The sequence below is a fragment of the Hemiscyllium ocellatum genome, chromosome 13 (assembly GCF_020745735.1).
Source record: "Hemiscyllium ocellatum isolate sHemOce1 chromosome 13, sHemOce1.pat.X.cur, whole genome shotgun sequence".
In the NCBI taxonomy this organism is placed as follows: domain Eukaryota; kingdom Metazoa; phylum Chordata; class Chondrichthyes; order Orectolobiformes; family Hemiscylliidae; genus Hemiscyllium; species Hemiscyllium ocellatum.
This window is the reverse complement of record NC_083413.1, coordinates 27,419,565-27,439,687: the sequence shown is the minus strand read 5'-3', so window position 1 is coordinate 27,439,687 and position 20,123 is coordinate 27,419,565. Positions and strand designations below refer to the sequence as shown.

Here is a 20,123-nt window from a genome sequence, read left to right as displayed (position 1 = left end):
GACTTCCTGGAGAATTAACACTCTCACTTTACTTACACCTTTTATTGTTAAATGTTTGTAGAAACTGTTACAATTTATTTTTGTCTTTCTAACTAATTTTCTCTTGTACTTTGATTTCTCCCTCTTTGGTTTTATTTGGATCACGTTTTGTTGGTTCTTAACATCCCTCCAATCTTCCTTGCAGAATATTATAATGTTTCTTTCAAGATAACGCTATCCTTAACTACAGATGATGCATCCTTCGCAAAGGGTATTTCTTTCTCACTGAGATAAATCTTTGAATTATTAAATTTCTCCAATGGTGTCCATGGTATCTCTGTATGTTTTACATTTCCACCCACTTTTCTATTCAGTATAGCTACATCTATAGTAATTTCCTTACAATTATCTTTATTTGGTATTAAAACTAGTCTTAGAGCTGCACCCTTTACCTTCAAATTGAACATAAATTTTTACCATGTTATTATTACTGTCATCTAGAGGCTCCTTTCACTATATGGTTATTAATTAATGTTATCTTATTCTATGTTAAGAGGTCAAGAAAAACCTGCTCCATGGTTGATCTCGAATGTACTGCTCTAAGAAAAACACTTTATGGACTCATTCTCCAATTCATCTTTATGAATCTGATTCATCCCTTCAACATGCAGATTTACGCCACCCATTGTTATTGCATTCCTTTTTTTAATACTACCTTTTATTTCTTCTGGTATTCTAGGGAGCATAACATTGTGACAGAAGTAATTGTCATTAGTTTCTCTTATCCATTAGCTTGATGTCATAAATTTCAGCCTTTCTCAAACATTTTGTTTGTAAATTGCTTTTGGCTGGATTTTTTTGTTCAGCTCATCAGAGAGAGTGTTGTTGGTAATGGGACATCTAGTTTTAATATTGGCATTGTCAGGCCAGATATAAAGTAATACGATCCAAAGCAAAATGTGCAGGGACTCTGAAGAGCAACCCAGTATGAATGGTGCACCCCCAGACATCAATCATTCTGACTGACTCAATGTGTGTGTTAATTTAAATAATTGTCTTCGATTAATTGCTTTTGGTGAAGATTCATATTCCTCAGAAATTCAGATGACAGAATCTCAAATTAATTCCTATGAGACCTGGCATCTTTCAGAGACTTTTAACTTGTTTAATCAATTGAACCTGAATTAAAATCCATGTCGTAGAGCAGAAAGCACAATGAAGAGCCCAAACCTGCAAATATTAAGGTCAATTCCAAGCCTCTTCTTTGATCATTTCTCTTGAGCCAGTGTCAAAAGACATGATTCCACAGCTCTCTCCTTCCAAGACTGTGGAAGCAGAAGCAGTTGACACTAACACTAGCGTCATAGACATATACAGCACAGAAACAGACCCTTCGGTCCAACCTGTCCATGCCGATCAGATATCCCAACTCAATCTCGTCCCACCTGCCAGCACCTAGCCCATATCCTTCCAAACCCTTCTTATTCATATACCCATCCAGATGTCTTTTAAATGTTACAATTGTACTAGCCTCCACCACTTCCTCTGGTAGCTCATTCCATACACGTACCACCTTCTGTGTGAAAAAGATGCCCCTTAGGTCTCTTTTATATCTCTCCCCTGTCACCCTTAACCTATGCCTTCTAGTTCTGCACTCCCCCACCCCAGGGAAAAGACTTTGTCTATTTATCCTATCCATGCCCCTCATGATTTTATAAACCTCTATAAGTTTACCTCTCAGCACTGATTGATGACTGTGGGAAGAGATTGTGATGCCTTCAAAATGAAGACATCTTCAGAATATTTACAGTCAGTGGTGCAGCTGTCAGATCTTGTGTTATGCACATCAACCTGTCATGACGGATTCTGCACACCCTGTCTGTTTTATTTTCTGCAGCTTGTGACGTTGGCCAGTGGGGAAATGGTTGCAAGAATGCCTGTGACTGTAACAATGCTGATGGGAGCTGTGATCCTGTGACTGGCCACTGTCTGTGTGAAGCAGGCTACACAGGGGATCGCTGTGAGCAGAGTAAGATTCAGAACTCTGTATGGAACTCACCTATTGTACTGTGCCTATGCAAATCTAGAGCAGAGGGGAGTATAATCCAGTTGATGGGAAAGGAATACAATAATCAAGAAGTTCATGATATGTAAAAGACGCATGATTATTAAAGTAATGCAGTGCATTGAATGGCTTATATTAATAATTTAATTACAGATCTGTTTGTCCAGCATTGTAATGTTAAGGTGTTCTGAGATCTATCTTTAAACAATAGATAAACAGTAATGTAACTGTTAAAGCAAATGCTACACGTGTGTTCAGAGAGTTCTTCCACTGTTAACATTTTACTCTTTTGCTTCCTTTCCCTTTCTTGTGTGCCTCCTTTTTGGGGCATTGCTTCACAGTCCTTGAAAGCAGCACCAACCCCTCCCACCTTAGCGCCAAATTCCTATTCTGTATTCCATCCCACTATCGTTCCCCACTCATAACTTAAGCATTATTCATGTTTGAATTGAAAAATGTGTTGCTGGAAAAGCGCAGCAGGTCAGGCAACATCCAAGGAGCAGGAGAATCGATGTTTCGGGCATAAGCCCTTGTTCAGGAATGAGGAAGGTATGCCAAGCAGGCTAAGATAAAAGGTAGGGAGGAGGGACTTGGAGGAGGGGTGTTGGGACTGTGATAGGTGGAAGGAGGTTAAGGTGAGGGTGATAGGCCGGAGAGGGGTTAGGGGCGGAGACGTTGGGAAGAAGATTGCAGGTCAAGAAGGCAGTGCTGAGTCCGAGGGTTGGGGCTGAGACAAGGTGGGGGGAGGGGAAATGAGAAAACTGGAGAAATCTGCATTCACCCCTTGTGGTTGGAGGGTTCCTAGGCGGAAGATGAGGCGCTCTTCCTCCAGATGTCGTGTTGCCATGGTCTGGCGATGGAGGAGGCCAAGGACCTGCATGTCCTTGGTGGAGTGGGAGGGGGAGTTAAAGTGTCCAGCCACAGGGCGGTCGGATTAGTTGGTGGAGGTGTCCCAGAGGTGTTCCCTGAAATGTTCCACAAGTACGCGACCTGTCTCCCCAATGTAGAGGAGGCCACATCGGGTGCAACGGATGCAGTAAATGATGTGTGTGGAGGTGCAGGTGAATTTGTGATGGATATGGAAGGATCCCTTGGGGCCTTGGAGGGAAGTGAGGTGGAGGTGTGGACGCAAGTTTTGCAATTCTTGCAGTTGCAGGGGAAGGTGCCGGGAGTGGAGGTTGGGTTGGTGGGGGGTGTGGACCTGACGAGGGAGTCGCGGAGGGAGTGGTCTTTCCGGAACGCTGATAGGGGAGGGGAGGGAAATATATCTTTGGTGTTGGGGTCTGTTTGGAGGTGGCGGAAATGACAAAGGATGATACGATGTATCTGGAGGTTGGTGGGGTGGTAGGTGAGGACCAGTGGGGTTCTGTCCTGGTGGCGATTGGAGGGGCGGGGTTCAAGGGCGGAGGAGCGGGAAGTGGAGGAGATGTGGTTTAGTAAATTGTGTCCAATAACAGAATCACATCTAATGGACACTATGTTCTGAGATTTGCAGGCATGGGGTGATTGAGTGTGGTCAGCACTCTGCCTGTTTTGAATAGCCAAAATTGTTGGAGTATAGACCTTATGTGTCTGGTATCATACCAGCACTGAAAATCATGTACCATAGTATTCGTTTATGTGATAGACGGATGTGACAACAGACACTGGTGCTTATCTCAGCTGACATCCTCATAAGGACACTTTCAGAAGGTTTACCAGATGGTAAAGTATTTATAAAGAGTCCTGATTTCTGTTGCGGCCTTTGGAATATTGTACAATTGTTGAACCTATTGCTTTCCTTAGAGCAGGGATTAAATGAGACATTGAGCTAATGTCACCTCTTTTCAGTGAGCTTTTACTGGTTCACTGCAAAACAATTTGGCTTACAAGAAGACCTCTACTCCATTGAAGTCCCTCTTTTAATAAGTGGGCATATCTACATCACATGACTGCAGCAGTTCAAAAGATTCATCACCACCTATTAAGCAAGAGTTAGGTTTCGGTAATAAATGCTGATCTTGAAAGTCATACCCCTATCTCAAGAGTTAATGTAAAACAAACATTTGTCTTCTCTATAAGGTTAGACAGAACATAAATATGGACAAAACATCATCTAAATAACAATAACAGAAATTGCTGAAAAAGCTCAGCAGGTCTGGCAGCATCTGTGAAGAGAAGTCAGAATTAACATTTTGGGTCCAGTGTCTCTTCTCAGAATTAGGGAAGGGTCGCCATACCCAAAATGTTAATTCTGATTTCTCTTCACAGATGCTGCCACACCTGCTGAGCTTTTCCAACAATTTCTATTTTTTTTGTTCCTAATTTACAGCATCGTCAGTTCTTTTGGTTTTTGTCATTTAAAAAGCATTGTGTCAAATAGATTAGTATGTAGTGTGTTGTTTTTTGAAGTCGTTAAGACTAAATATATTCATTCTCCAATTCTGCTTTCCCTGTTGGAATTTGGAATTTGCTGCTCATTCTTAATATGTCAGTCAAAACAAAAACAAAATATTGTGGATGTTGGAAGTCAGAAACAAAATCAGAAATTGCTAGAAAAGCTCAGCAGATGAGGCAGCATCTATGGAGAGAAAGCAAAGTCAGTATTTCTGAAGAACTGTTACTGGACCCAAAATATTAACTCTGCTTTCTCTCCACAGATGTAGTCTGACCTGTTGTGTTTTTCCAGCAGTTTCTTAATATGTCAAGGTTCAGGAATTATCATTGTTTAAATATTTCAAACTACAATAGTCATTAGTTCTGATCATGAATGAAATGAATCATAGCCTCTGAGATTTGTGATTTTCTGTTGTTGTTGGACTAAAGCCCAGGTCAGCTCCTTTAATCATTTCCTCCTTCAACTCTGTTGAGATGTTGCACTGTATGCAACAATATAAGTGTTTTAATGTGTTTTGTGTTGAAGAAAATGTAATGTGGACTTTTTGAAGACACAAGGTAAGATCTCTCACCAATAACATTGTGTGTGTGACTTTTCAACATTAGCTGGCTTGTAATGCATTGATCACATTCTCCTTTGGTCACTTCGAAATGAACAGAATGTCAGATACAGTTGCATTCATTCAGTTGGCTTTATTGTGAGCTGACTCTGGAAGGCAGGGCAGACTGTACACTGAACTGGTGCAACACATTAGTCTGCAGCACAGCAATGGAACAGATCCTCACACTGACTTTCTATTTTTCCTGTGTGCAGAGTGCCCTGATGGAAGTTACGGTTCAGGATGTAAGTTCAGATGTCAATGTGAAAATGGGGCAGCTTGTGACCACGTCAGTGGCGCATGCACCTGTGCAGCAGGATGGACTGGAACATTCTGTGAAAGATGTAAGCCTTTCATTTTCCATTCTCAAGCATCTCTGTTGTCAATCGCTTACAAATTAAAAGAGAATGGTAAAATAACTGTTTTGAAATCAAGGATTCTGGGTGGCTTTGACAGGGTGGATGCTGAGACGGTGCCTCTCTTTGTGGGGGAATCTCAAACTAGCAGGCACAGGTTCAAAATGAGGAGTCTCCCATTTAAGGCAGGGATGAAGAGGAATTTCTTCTCTCAGAGGATCATTAGTGTTTGGAATTCAGAAGCTACAGAGGCTGGGTCATTGAATATATTCAAGACTGAATTTGCCTTTTGATTGACAAGGGTTTTTGAGGCACATACAAGAAAGTGGAAATAAGGCAGCAATCAGATTACCATGATCTTATTGAATGGTGGATGAGGGACTAAATAGTTTTACTGCTTCACCTATTTGTTATATTCATCAGTAACTAAGGTGACAGGTGGAAAAGCTTTATGCAGCGGGATGTAGGATCTGGAACACATTTCCTGAGTTTGTGGTGAAGTAGACAGGCAGGAGGCTGGAAGAACACAGCAAGCCAAGGAGGTGGAGAATTTGACTTTTTGGTGTAACCTTTCTTCAGGATTGGGGGTGGGTGTAGGGGGAGCTGTAGATAAAGGGGATGGTGGGGCAGTGTGGTGAGGTGGGGATAGGTGATGACAGGTAGAGTGTACAACCTGATTGGTCAATGGGAGGAATGAATCCTGTTGGTGGCTGGGAGGAGTAGAATGGAGGGGGAGGGGTTAGGAAGGGAGTTGGGGATGGGAGGGGAGGTTATTTGAATTTGGAGAACTCAGTGTTGAGTCCTCCAGGCTGTAGGCTGCCCAGGCAGAAGATGAGGTGTTGTTCCTCCAATTTGTGGTGTGGTTCGTTATGGCAATGGAGGACGCCAAGGTTGGTCATGTTGGAAAGGGAGTGGGAAGGGGAATTAAAATGGGCGGTGACTGAGAGGTTTGGTCAGCCCCTGTAGGGCCGGCTACGATGCTCAGCGAACTGTTCCCTAAGTTTATGTTCGGTTTCCCTGATGTAGAGAAGACCACATCAGGAGCACCTGATGCGGTAAACTAGGTTAGAAGAGAGGTGAGTGAACCTCTGCCTCATCTGGAAGGACTGTTTGGGACCCTGAATGGAGGTGTGGGGCCTGGTGTACTGGCAAATTTTGCATCTTTTCTAGTTGCAGGGCAAGGTACTTGGGAGTTCGGAGGGTTTGGTGGGGAGAGTGATGCAAACCAAGAATTGTTGAAGGAATTGCAGAAGGGGTAGGAAAGGGAAGATGTTATTGGTGATGTGGTCCAGTTGGAGTTGGCAGAAGTGTTTAAGGATGATGCTTTGGATGCAGAGACTGGTGGGAAGGTAGGTGAGGACAAGGGGAACTCTCTTTATTGCATGGGGGGAATGGTTTAGAGCAGTGGAATGGGGAATGGAGGTGGTGTGTTGGGGGGGCTGTCTGGATGACAGAGGGAGGAAAAGCACGGTGTTCAAAATAGGTGGACATCTGGGATGTTCTCAAGTGGAATGCCTCCTCATCCGATAGATCTAGAGGAATTGGGAGAATGAGATGCAATTCTCACAGGATATGATTTAGCTGTTTCATTCACTCTGTTAGTAAGATGTAAAGTGATTCATCTCTATTCACCCCTGTCGGGGACACAGCTATCTCCTTCACAGTCACCAGTGCCATCACCAGCAAAACACACAGCCCTTTAAACTTAGATTCTTTCCTGAAGTACTTCACATTAGCTCACTTTGACAAAAATGTACAACATACCAGTGAAAAGAATATTTTTAGGAGGAATAGTCAAAACCTTGGTAAAATGGTGGGTTGAAAGAGGAAGTCCAGATGAAGGGTTTATGGAAAGAATTCCAATGGATTGTGTCTTGCTTTCAGAAGGGCTAGCCTCTAATATTGGAATATAAAAAGGGGCTGCACAAGCATCCAAAGTGAAATAATTGTAAGTGCGGGGAACAAGGTCTAAGATGGGTTTTCAGAACTACAGGAGGTTGTAGAGACAATGAGGGAGTGTCTGGAGACTAGCAGGGACATTAAAAACGTATGAAAGAATGTTGAAGAGGCAACAGGGATGTTCCATTATAGATGCAAGGAGTGATGTCAAAGCAATGTCGGTAATTTAAAAAGCATATGATTTTAAATAAAAAATTATAGCTTAGCCATTTATAACCATAATTGGCTGAACTGCATCGACCTCACTTTTCTTTTCCAAGAGCATCTCTCCACTGTTTCAAAACCACCTCTACATTCTTTCTCACAACACATCCAAACCTTATTTTGGAATTGTGAGCATTTTCTTCAGTTAAACAGTGAGAAAGGTGAAACCATCTCTTCCACTCCTACCATATTTTCCATGTGGTCATGGCAAGTTCCCAGCCATCTTCCAGTTTGAATTGACTTTAACCTTGACAGCCTGTTGATTGTTGGACCTTGCCTTGGACCTAATATTGACCAATCTTCCACATTTCTCAACTCTTCGAACATAGAACATTACAGCGCAGTACAGGCCCTTCGGCCCTCGATGTTGCACTGACCTGTCATACCAGCTTGAAGCCCATCTAACCTACACTATTCCATGTACGCCCATATGCTTGTCCAATGACGACTTAAATGTACTTAAAGTTGGCGAATCTACTACCGTTGCAGGCAAAGCATTCCATATCCTTACTACTCTCTGAGTGAAGAAACTACCTCTGACATCTGTCCTATATCTATCACCCCTCAATTTAAAGCTTTACCTCCCTTCTACTACTTTTGCATTTATTGACTGCTTGCCCAATGTCCAGTCTTGGATGTGCCCGAATTTCCTTTGTTTAAACATTGAGAAAACCAGAGTTGTTTGGCTCTTCTCACAAATGCTGCCATCTTCTCACAAGACAACACATGTTTAAATGTTACAACTTCAAACACAGTTGACAACAACATAGCTCCATTGTAATCTGTAAATCTGCACATAATGGTCAAACTCCTCCATCTATACAAGTACTTTACCCTGCTGGTCTAATAACACCTAATTTACTATGAAAGTATGGAAAATAGTTTGTTTTCTTTACATAAATGTTAAGGTCTGAAATGACAATGGAAATACCTGACAGATTTGGCAGCATCTGTGGAAGAGGAAACCAAAAGTTAACATTTTGGGTCAATGACCTTTCACCAGAACTGGGTGATATAGCAGTTCTAAGCAGGTTTTAAACAGGTACAGACACAGGGAAAGATGGCAAAAGAGAAGGAAAAACAAAAGGGAATGTCTGTGAGATGCTTACTATTGAATGTGACTGTTGAAAGGAATATGGTGAAACAGGATAGTAAAGTGAAGAGGGTGGATGGGTGGTTGATTTTGTTAGCAATAATGGGGAGTTGGACTAGATGGCCAATCTTGGTACCATAGTTTCTCTTCGGTTCAATGTAATTACTCCCTGGGTGAAAAGTAGATTGTTAATTCAGTTTAAGAAACTAGCTTATGAACAGCCAGGAAGTAATCTGAAACTGGATAAAATGTTGCAGGTAAAAATGTTCCTGACATCTGGATCCATTCTCCTAAATCTTTTCTGAATCTTCTCTAAAGCTTTCATGTTCTTTCTGAAGTGCAATGCCCAGAATGGGATACAATACTGCAGTTGAGGCTGAGGTATTATTTTACAAAGCTTCTTTATTTAGGTTCTTTGTTTTTGTACTCTGTGCACCTCAGAAGTTAGATGGACATGTGATAATATATGGAGAACAACATAGCTACTAATTTATTCAGTTGACAGAAGTAAATATAATAACTTTGGGTGGCAAATGGCACAGAAGTTTCCATTTCTGCTGTGAATATGTTGCTTTTTTATAAGTGAGTATCACCCACTTTTGTAAGAGAAGTGGTAGACAGCAGCCTCTGGTGGACACTGAGAATGATGAGCTCATGGTTTATAACTCACAGCAATTCAGTTCTTCTGAATAGCCAGGCATATGAAAATGGCAGGATCAGTTTGGATGCTATAACCTGCTACTCAATGGCTACGTGGATTTCATCCTTCTAGTGCAGTCACATGATGAACTGTCTTGTTACATCTCACACCCACTCAACCCAGCTGTAATAACTAATATAATCAGGTTGTCCATGGGAGGGATTTGTGAAGAAAACCTGACAGAATAGCACATGCTGTAATTGAATAAAAGTGTCTTTTTGTTTAATGTCTCATCATTTCTGATTGATTTCCTTGTGCTGGGATTTGCAGACATTATTCTAACTGTCTTTTACTTTGCCTGACCAAGCTGTTAAACCATGACTATTATCTCACTCCCAGCATGTCCTGATGGATTTTATGGCTTTGACTGTCAGCTGATGTGCAACTGCAGAAACGGTGCCAGGTGTGACCATGTGACTGGAGCTTGCCACTGTCCTCCAGGCTGGCTGGGACCGCAGTGCAACCAGCGTAAGTTTACTCTGAAGGGAAGAGGGTGCTGATTTGGTTTTGAATTTGTAAAGAGATTTGGAGCTGAGGTTAGGGTTATCAACTTTAGGAGTCACTTTAATTTCTGAAACTTTGTAGCAAGGATTTGTTTGCTTTTGGTCATCACTGTAACTACATTAGAGATTTTTGACATTATGTGTTTGAACGTATGTGTCTGTGGCACGTATACCTGCAGATGAAACATTATCATTGTTAGCACTAAATATCACCCTTTCGTTGGGGAGAATATTGTTGATCCATAGGAAATTTCACTACTGGGGCACAGACTTCACATATGAGAGTAACATCATACTCACTGATAAGAAAGGGCACTGTCTGTTTTATTTACCAGATTGTTGTAATGTGGTTCTTACAAGGGACTCCAATAACCAGCAAGCTTCAGTCTGATGCATGAAAGGGCGAATCACTATAGTCCTACCAGACCAGAAGCTGCTCTCACATTAAAGAGAGATGACTGGAGGTGGTTTAACCTGAGGATGACCAGACCTTGGGTGAAGGGAAAGGTTAATCTCAGCTGGTAAAATAATTGAATTCATGCTGTAGGTATCACTCTGCATTGCAAATTGACCACCAAAAAACCAACACAATCTGTAAGCAGTCAGTTCATGTGACATTTTATAAATTCCTACTTTAGAAATAGAACCAGTCTGACTCAAGGTTGGAATGCAGACAGACTCTAACCTCACATCTTTAATGTATTGTCTGAGGTGAGATGTCACTTTTTTTTTAAAAATCTGTTATCTCAGGAATATGACTTGAAAGAAATTCTAGAATTTACATATTAATATATCAAACCTGCAATACATTCAAAGTGATTAAAGACTTAACAGCAATCAAGGTTTGTTCAATACATCTCATTAGTTATATAACACTTCGATATTTTACTATAAAATCTGTGTCCTATGATACTGCCCAGTCCCTACCTGACAAAGGAGCAGTACTCCAAAAGCTTGTAAATTCAAATAAACCTGTTGGCCTATAACCTGGTGTTGTGTGTGTTTTTATCTTTGTCCACCCCAGTCCAACACCAGCACCTCCACATGATAACCAGCCAACTAGGCTAACTGAGCCCTGATCTAATCTATAAGAATTAAGGAATTGGACAAGCCCATGCTCAAGCAAAAGTAACTGTGTCTGTGCTGCTAGTGTAATTTTGATAGTATACATTGACAAAATGACAAGCTAAAATTAGAAATTTTGTGAGAAAATTATTTACATCACAACACATTTCTATGCAGTTTACTTGTTGTTTAGTGTGGACTGAATGCCGTATTCCACCTTTGTTTTCTATATCTCCAGCATGTCAAGGACAGAGCTATGGTAAGGGCTGCAGCCAGCTCTGTAACTGTTCCAATAATGCAACATGCGATCATGTGACTGGCCAGTGCCTGTGCACTCCTGGATGGACTGGAACTGCATGTCAACAAAGTAAGTAGCTATTAACAGGATTGAGAGGGTGGGACTTTACAATGGTATCACAACATTCACCTCAGTGCAGCTATTCAGGGAATGCTGTGGCTCTGTAGCTCTGTCTGGTTTTCAATTCCATTGCATTAACATTTCTCCAGGATAGTACTTTCGACATTGTTGCTCCCTGCCACCCCCTCCTCCCACTCTCATTTGAAACTAATATAAAATTAATAGTTAATGACAGATTGAAATCAAACTGATGTGAAGGCGGGAAGAGAGAATGTGGGTAAATTTTAATTTATGATTCAAAGGACTACAAATAATTATTTGACAAAAGCCCAATAAGTCCCCTAAGTCCTGGCAAATACAAATTAGAAAATGCTTAAGATTAAGGTTGTTTATTAACCACGGAGAAGGTATTTCTTGACTGCAACAATATGGGATTATCCTTCTCCACATTACTGACTGTTGTGGACTTTCAATAAAACTATCAAATCAATGGCAATTCATGGTGAATAATTCACAGTTTTAATGTTCAAATTTGTGTCCATGAGAATGAAGATTGAGATTGCCCCAGACTCAATTGGATTCATAAAAACAAGTTTATCAAAGGATTTTTTTTTTCTTTCTACAATGATAGAGTCATGCTGTCATTCATACTATCTGTAAGTTGCATAATGTTTGTTATTTGTTCAGGGGTTGTGGGCACAATGAGCTAGGCTAGTATTTATAGCTCATCCCTAAATGTCCAGAGGATATTTAATAGTCACCTACATTGCTATGGATCTAGAGTCACATAAAGGCCAGACCAGGTAAGCATGACAGCTTTCCTTTCCAAAAGGGAATTTGTGAACCAGAGGGATTTTTACAACAAACAACGTTGAACCCAGCTTTTAATTCTAGTTATTTTATATTGAATTCAAATTTTATCATCTCTTCATTTTTATTTTGCCACTTTTTTTTATCCTGTATTTTTTTTTCCCACAGGATGTCCCACCGGCTCCTATGGACTGAACTGCTTACAGCTCTGCATCTGCAGAAACACAGCCCAGTGTGACCATGTGAGTGGATTATGCATTTGCCCCAAAGGGTGGACTGGTATCGCTTGTGAACTTGGTAAGCTCAGAATTCAGTTTAAAGATCAGCAGTTAGTTAAAGAAGGAAAACAATGCAAAATTATTGTTTATTGTGAGGATGTGTGCACTTCTTTTTTAGAGTGTGAAGATGGATGGTATGGGGAAGGATGTCAGCAATACTGCAGCTGCAGTAATGGTGGAACTTGCGAGCGACACACTGGAGAGTGCATTTGTGGATCTGGCTGGATTGGAGCAAAGTGTGAGACTCGTAAGTAATTTTCAGTCTTATAAGGGTTATGTTTCAGATTAAAACAAAACATCTCTGAGTTGTAGCTATGGGAATAGATCCCTTCAAACCTAGTTCATAAGTAATCTATTTACAAATTCAACTTGAAGTTACTCTTAGCTGGTCATCCTTTGGTTTCCTGTCTGTTTAGAACACTGATAGGACTACTGATGTGCCATCTGTGGAATGTAACTAGACAACTTACAATATTACAATTGTACTTCTGAATACATATCAAAGGGTTTGACATAGTTTTGTTTTCAGAATTGAGAAGAAATCTGTAGGTTTTCTTATTGCCTCAAGTTGTGCTGTCTATACCTATACATTCAATTGTTGATCATTTATCTGATCTTTTTCCCATCTTTTGAATGAGTTAAAAAAAAATATTCGTGGGATCTGGACATTGCTAGTTGCACGACATTTTTGGCTTCCACCATTACCCTGGGAAAGATGGTGGTGAGTTCCTTAAACCACCCCAGTCTGTGAATTGGAGGGATACCCACAGCATAGTTAGGAAGGGCGTTCCAGGATTTATCTGGTCAGGAAGATATTAAAAATTTTGAAGAGGGCTGAGAACAGCATTAATCATTTAATCACTACCACCAGAAAGTAGTTCTTCCATAAGTCTCTTCTTCTGCAACTTCCCCAAAGCCCAAAGCAATTTCCTCAAAAGAATCACCTCCTTAACATAGAATAGAATAGAATTCCTTCTTCCTCCTGTCTAACCTTCGTATCAAGCAATTATTACTTCTTACTGATTTTAAACTTACCCACAATACATCCTTTCTCATTTCTGTCAATCTTCATTATCAACGCTCACTGTCCACTCATCCCTTTAAACTAGAACAACCTTTATCTTCAAGTGCTCATGGGGTTCATCATAGATAAGTCTCTGACTAACTCTGTGCTTTCTCACAAATCCCTCTGCCCAATTCAAAATTCTGTCCTCACTCTCACTTTTTGATCTGCCATTTCTTACTGATGCCTGGGGCAACCTTTTTCCACAATCATTCTACCTTCAATGGTCACATCTTTTTTAAAATTCTTTCATGGGGCATGGGCACCACTGGCTGTGGCAGCATTTAGTGCCCATCCCCAGTAGCTCTTCAGAAGGTGTTGTCAACTTTTGTTCTTTAACTGCCGCTTTCTATTTGCTGTAGGTCGACCCACAATGCCATTGTGAAGGGAGTTCCAGGATTTTGATCCAGGGACACTGAAGGAAGGGCAATATATTTCTAAGTCAGAGTACTGGATGGCTTGGAGGAGCATGTCCAAGTGATGATGTTCCCATGTAACTGCTGCTCTGGTCCTTCTTGACAGTAATGGTCAGAGAAACCGCTGTCAAAGGAGCCTTACAGATTTTGCATAATGCTGCTGTTGAGGATTCACTGTGGAGGGATTGAATGTTTATGGATATGATGCTAATTAAGCAGGTTGTTTGATCTGGATGGTGTCAAGCTTCCTGAGTGTTGTTGGATTTGAGAGCCTCCAGGTAAGGGGGAGTGGTCTATCACATTCTTGACTTCTGCCTTTCAGATAGTGGAAAGGCTTCAAGGAGTCAGCAGACGAGTTACTCGCTGCAAGATTCCTAGCATCTGACCTGCTCTTGTTGCCACAGTACTTGTATGACTTCCGATCAATGGTAACCCCCAGCATGTTGAAAGTTGAGGATTCAGTGATGGTGATGCTATTGAATGTCAAGGGCGATGATTTGATTCTCGCTTGTTGGAGATGATCACTGCCTGCCATTGTGTAATGCACATATTACTTGTTTTTGATTAGCCCAAGGTGTGATGTCATCCAGGTCTTGATGCATTTGGGCATCCTTCTCAGATTCTCAATAGCTTTCTGACTGTATACAGATGGGACACGACACACCCAGGGATAACAGGCTGACTCTGGGATATTTTCAGCAAAATTTGGTTCCTTGAGTGTGTCAGGCTCTTGCTTTAGTAGTCTGCAGTTTTGGCATAGGTTCCCAGATACTCATGTGCAGAACAGCAGGGCTGACCAGGCTGTGATTGCTGATGCTGAGTGGTCTGTCTAGTTTTTTTGTTTGCTTAGGCTTTATAGTGGTTTGATGCAACCAAAGGTTTGCTTGACCATTTCAGGAGGCAGATAAGATCATATTATGTGTTTGAAACCTCACATGGGCTAGACCAGGTAAAGATGGTAGATTTCCTTTCCTTGACATTGATTTTTAAATTTTTAAGCCCATATTTTCTTGAATTAAAATTTTATCATTTTCAATAGATGAAATTAGACTCAGGAATAGTTGGATTCTTGGACAGGAAAGTGGCAAATGCAAAATCTGTATTCAAGAAAAAAAATGGAGCAGGGAGGCAGAAAACAATGACCTTAAACAAATATCACAGGGAAGATTCAAGAATCCATTATTAAGGAACATTTAGAGAATCACAATGTGATCAGGCTGAGCCAATATGTGAAAGAGAAATCATGCTGAATTAATCTATTCAAGAATTTTGGAGAATTAACATTCATGGTGGTACGTGTGGTATATTTTGATTTTTCATGAAGCATTTGATAAGGTGCCTCCTGAAAGGTTAATAAACAAGATGAAAGCACATGATGTAGAAGGTAATGTATTAGATCAACTAACAGAGAGCAGAGGGTAGAGACCAATTATTGTTCATATTGGCGAGCTGTACCTAGTAAAATGTCACAGGTAATTGTTGGATCCTTCAGTATTTGTAATTTATATGAATGACTTGGGTAAGGGGCCCAAATGATAATAGCTAAACTTGCTGATGACACCAAGATGTGGAGGAAAGTAAGGTCTCAAGGGGGTGTAAAAAATCTGCAAAGGGATATAGTCAGGTTAAGTTGAGTGATCAAGAATTTGACAATTTGAGTTGTCAGTATATGTAAACTTTTCCATTTTGGAAAGAAGAATGGAAAAGCAGTATGCTATTTAAATGGAGGGAGGTCACTAAACTTGGTGATACAGGGGGATCTAGGTGCCCTTGCATTTGAATCAGATTGAGTTATAATGGAGGAACAGCAAGGCATTTGGACAGAAAATATAATGTTGTCATTTATTGCAAGTGGGAAAGTTGTACTGCAGCTGTACAGGGTGTTTGTGGTCATATTGTGTACAGTTTTTGTTTCCTCTTTTGATGAAAGATATAATTTCTTTAGAAGCAATTCACTTTACTCATTCCTGAGATGAAAGGTGTATCTTATGAAGAAAAGCTGAACAGATTAATCCTGTACCCTTAAAGTTCAAAAGAATGAGCGGTGACCTAATTGAAATTTAGAAGAGTTTAAGGGGGCTTATTACAAGGGATACTGGGAGAATATTTCTTCTTGTGGGGGAGCTGGAATGGAGGGGATATGTTTTAATCAGAAGTCTCCCTTTAAAGACAGCAATGTGGGGGATTCTTTTCCTCTGAGTTATTGTAGTGTAGGCTGGATTTTTATATTTATTCAAGTCTACATTAAATACAAATTTTATAGATAAGAGTCAGTGGTTGTGGAATGCAGACAGGAAAGTGGAGTTCAGACCGTAACCACATCAATCATGAAATTACTGAAAGGCCCAGATGACTTAATCCTGCTCCTAATTCCTACATTCCTATGTAATTTCTGCCTCAAACATTTGAGTTTTAGCAATGAAACTTCAGTGGTGGGAAGTTTCCAGAGGCAATTATTTGGTAAGAATTAGATGTTGCAGAGAAAGAGATGGTTTGATTAGGAGGATTCAGCATAGATTCCTAAAAGAGAAATTGTGTTTGACTAACTTTCTGGAGTTTTTATAAGAGGTAACAAAGTCTCTAGAGAGAATGCTGTTGATGTGATATGCATAGATTTCCAGAAGGTATTTGATACAGTGCTATATACAGTGGTACGTTACAAGTCATGGAATAAAAGGGTTAGTGGATACAAAATTGGCTGAGTGATAGAAACAGAGAATAATAGTGGATGGGTAGTTTTGGGATGGGTGAAAGGTTTGTAGTGGACTCAAGACTGGGACTCTTGCATTTCCTGATACATATTAATGATCTTGATTTTGGTGTGCAGGGAACAGTTTCAAAGTTTGAAGATGACACGAAACTTGGAAGTATTGTAAACAGTTATTCAAGTTTTGACGTTTACAATATCACAGAATGTTCAATAGCAAGTTTGTGGATGACAAATGGATGTGGAAGGCAAATGGTGTGGATGACACAAAGACTTTGCAGATATAGACAATTTAAGTGAGTTGTCAAAAACTTGGCAGATGGAACATAATGTGGGAAAATGTGAGGTTATACACTTTGCCAAGAAGAATAGAGAAGCTGAATATTACTTAAATGAAGAATGCAAAAAGATACAGCACAGAGGGATTTGGTAGTCCTCATGCATAAATCACAAAAACATAGCAGCCATGTTCAGTGGATAATAGTGAAGGCAAATGGAATGTTGCCCTTTATTTCAATGGGAATAGAGTATAAAAGTAAGAAGGTTTTGCCACAGCTAAACAGGGCACTGTCAGATCGTAGTTGGAATTCTATAAACAGTTTTGGGCCCTTTATCTAAGGAAAGATATATTGGCATTGAAAGCAGTTCATAGAAGGTTCACTACCCTCACACTGGATATGGCAGGACTGTCTTGTGTGAGGTGTTGAGTAGGATGGACCTATACTCGTTGGAATTTGAAGAACAAGAGATGATTTTATTGAATCATACAAGATTATTATTGGGCTTGGAGGGTAGATGCAGAGAGGTTGTTTCCCCTTGAGGGGAAACCCAGAGCCAGAGGGGGATATCTCAGTATTGTGGGTCACCCATTTAAAACTAAGATTAGGATGAATTTCTTCTCTGAGATGAATTTGTGGGATTCTTTATTACAAGGGGCTTTTGAGGCTGGATCATGTAGGATATTCAAGGCTGAGATAGATTTTTCATCAGTATCAAGGTTTAAGGGGAAAAGGCAGGAAAGTGGAGTTAATGTTTAACAGATCAACCATGATCTCATTGAATAAGGGAGCAGATTCAATGGGCTGAATCACCTACTTCTGGTCATGTGAATTATGGGTCTTAAGGTTAAGAGCAGATTTGATAGAGGTTTTCAAAATCTTGATTGTGCTGGATAGAGGAGATACACAAAATGTTCCACTTGTAAACGGAGCAGGAATGAGAGAGCATAGATTTAAAGTGATTTACAAAAAAGGCAAGGGTGATATGAGAAAACACTTGTTCACTTAGTAAGTTATTAGGGTATGGAATGCACTGCCTGGAAATGGGGTGGAGGTAGGTTCAATCCAGACATTTGAGAAGGTAATGGATGATTACATGAATAAGAATAATATACAAGGAAGGGAAAAGAGCTTGGCAATATGTAATGATGCTTGTTTAACAAGCCAGTGCAGGAATGACAGGCTGATTGGCCTCTTTCTGCATCGTAACACTTAGATGAATATGTCAAAAGAACACTTTTGAAGATATGACATCATGAACATGATACTTGTTTTCCGCACCTGCAGCAAATGTTCAGTCCTCGATGAGTGAGTGTAAGATGTTGAGACTTTCACTGAACTGTCACTTTTCCACTGTATACTGAACAGCTGTTTATTTAAGTGTCTGGTTTGCCTTTTTAGGTTGCCCGAGTGGATATTATGGACTGCATTGCGGAGAGAGATGCGATTGTGAAAATGCCATTTCCTGTCACCATGAGTCTGGAGCTTGTCAATGTAACCGAGGTTGGAGGGGGAAGAGATGTGAGAAACGTAAGTGAAAATCCAGGGATCCATTAAGTGCAAGTCAGTCATGACATTTTTGGTCAAGATTTAAAATAAACAAGAGAATATGTAGGACATGGAGTGAATGGAATGATTAAATGTATATATTTGATTTATATTAAATGTACTTTGATACATGGAATATTCATGCATTACTACTAAACCTGACTATCCATATTTTGTGCTCTACCATATGAAAGTAACCCTAATCTACAATGCGATAAAAAAATGAATAACAAATACTATTTTACTGCACATTTTAGATATACTGTGATGCACACCTTATTTGCTGAATGGGAGAATGCTTGAGAACTGTGTGCACTGCAACAGTCAGCTTTATGTTGGAAGAATTAGAATCTTCAGTCTTCCACAATTCATTATTATGGTTTCTTCTTAAATCCATTTATAAGCCTTTTAATTAGATTATGTGTGTCATGCTGAAAAAAAATACACATTTTGTCCAAGTTTTCATCTTGCACTCATCAGGACAATTCACAAGAATGCCAATTCAAGGGGAAAGCCAAAATTAATATGATTGAGAGAAGGTTGCTGTTTGGTTGCTAAGTGCACTCTGTTTGGAAGAGGCATTGTCATGGAAAATGCACCAATGAGTAATAACTGCCAATTCACTGCCAGGCTTTTGTTTAAATTGCAAATCAGCAAGACTGAATGATTGGTCAGCTCATTGCCCACAAAAATAAACCAGTGAATGATTGTAACCTATTTTGTTGAATTGAAGCAGACACAGTGCAGGTACATTCTAACTGGAAAGAAGACAGCCATATCTATTAATATTTGTAGCTTCCAGTACTTACAAGTGTGTCATACTTACAGCACGACTGATAATACTAAATTAGTTGTCAACATAATTAATGGCGTAATGAGAATTATCCAGGATATATTGCCCAATAACAGAATCTAATCTTACATTGGACACCACTGCGAGTTTTGCAAGCCCAGGCTGGTTGGAATATGCTCTGTACCTTGCTTGTTGAAGTAAAAGGGATAAGCTGTTTGATATGATCCACTATTCCTTGGGATGTACAGCCTCATTTTTAAACAGTACTCAAGTTCTATACAACCTAGTGACTATTTTGATATTATTTCCACTTGATTAACACGTATGTACTAACATTTGCAAGCAAACTTAGTTAATGTAGATACATTTCTTAGTTTGTCATTGCTTATCCTTATGCGTGGCAGTTTCCTTATGGGTTGCATTTATCTGTGCTTTATCAGTGTTTAGCTTTCCACTTTTTTCAAGTCCAGTGCTTTCTTCTTGCAGAAATCACAGGTATGTGCCTCACATGTTGACCTCCTGTGCCCTTTTGGGCATTAATGGCTTTTCCCTCCACTTCATAGAAAGCACTTTCTCAATGGTTAAAGCATTGACTGTGACCTGTAATTCCTATTCTGTAAATTGTAGTATCCACTCTCTGACAAATAAGTCATTTGAACACTTTATTAATTGGAATGCACTTGCAATTTAGATGGCTTGTTGTAATCACAATGCTCCTATAAGTGGTTGGGAAATAATGGTAGCATGTGTCTAAATTCTCAATCTTTCTTCTGGTGGGTGAGGTTATCTGCTGGGTGCCTGAAGTTAATCAATTGTAGACCTCTGTATTGCAGAGATGTAACAGGTTTGCACTTTGGTGTGGAATAGGACAAAATAATAAGATGCTATAATGTCAGTTTCAGTTTACAAGAAGATAGATGTAACAGGTACATTTAGGTACATACAGGTATTGGATAAGTGTGAATTGGTGGTG

The 20,123-nt window shown here is 40.0% G+C and overlaps 1 protein-coding gene across 1 annotated transcript in view; it reads left to right on the top strand.

Moving 5' to 3' along the window:
• Positions 1–20,123, top strand: part of LOC132821829 (multiple epidermal growth factor-like domains protein 6) — a 297,188-nt gene that overhangs the window by 255,569 nt on the left and 21,496 nt on the right. The window contains exons 22-28 of the mRNA XM_060834673.1: positions 1,877–2,008; positions 5,235–5,363; positions 9,671–9,799; positions 11,138–11,266; positions 12,236–12,364; positions 12,464–12,592; positions 18,211–18,339. Coding sequence (XP_060690656.1) covers positions 1,877–2,008; positions 5,235–5,363; positions 9,671–9,799; positions 11,138–11,266; positions 12,236–12,364; positions 12,464–12,592; positions 18,211–18,339 — 906 coding nt within the window. The remainder of the gene's footprint in view (positions 1–1,876; positions 2,009–5,234; positions 5,364–9,670; positions 9,800–11,137; positions 11,267–12,235; positions 12,365–12,463; positions 12,593–18,210; positions 18,340–20,123) is intronic.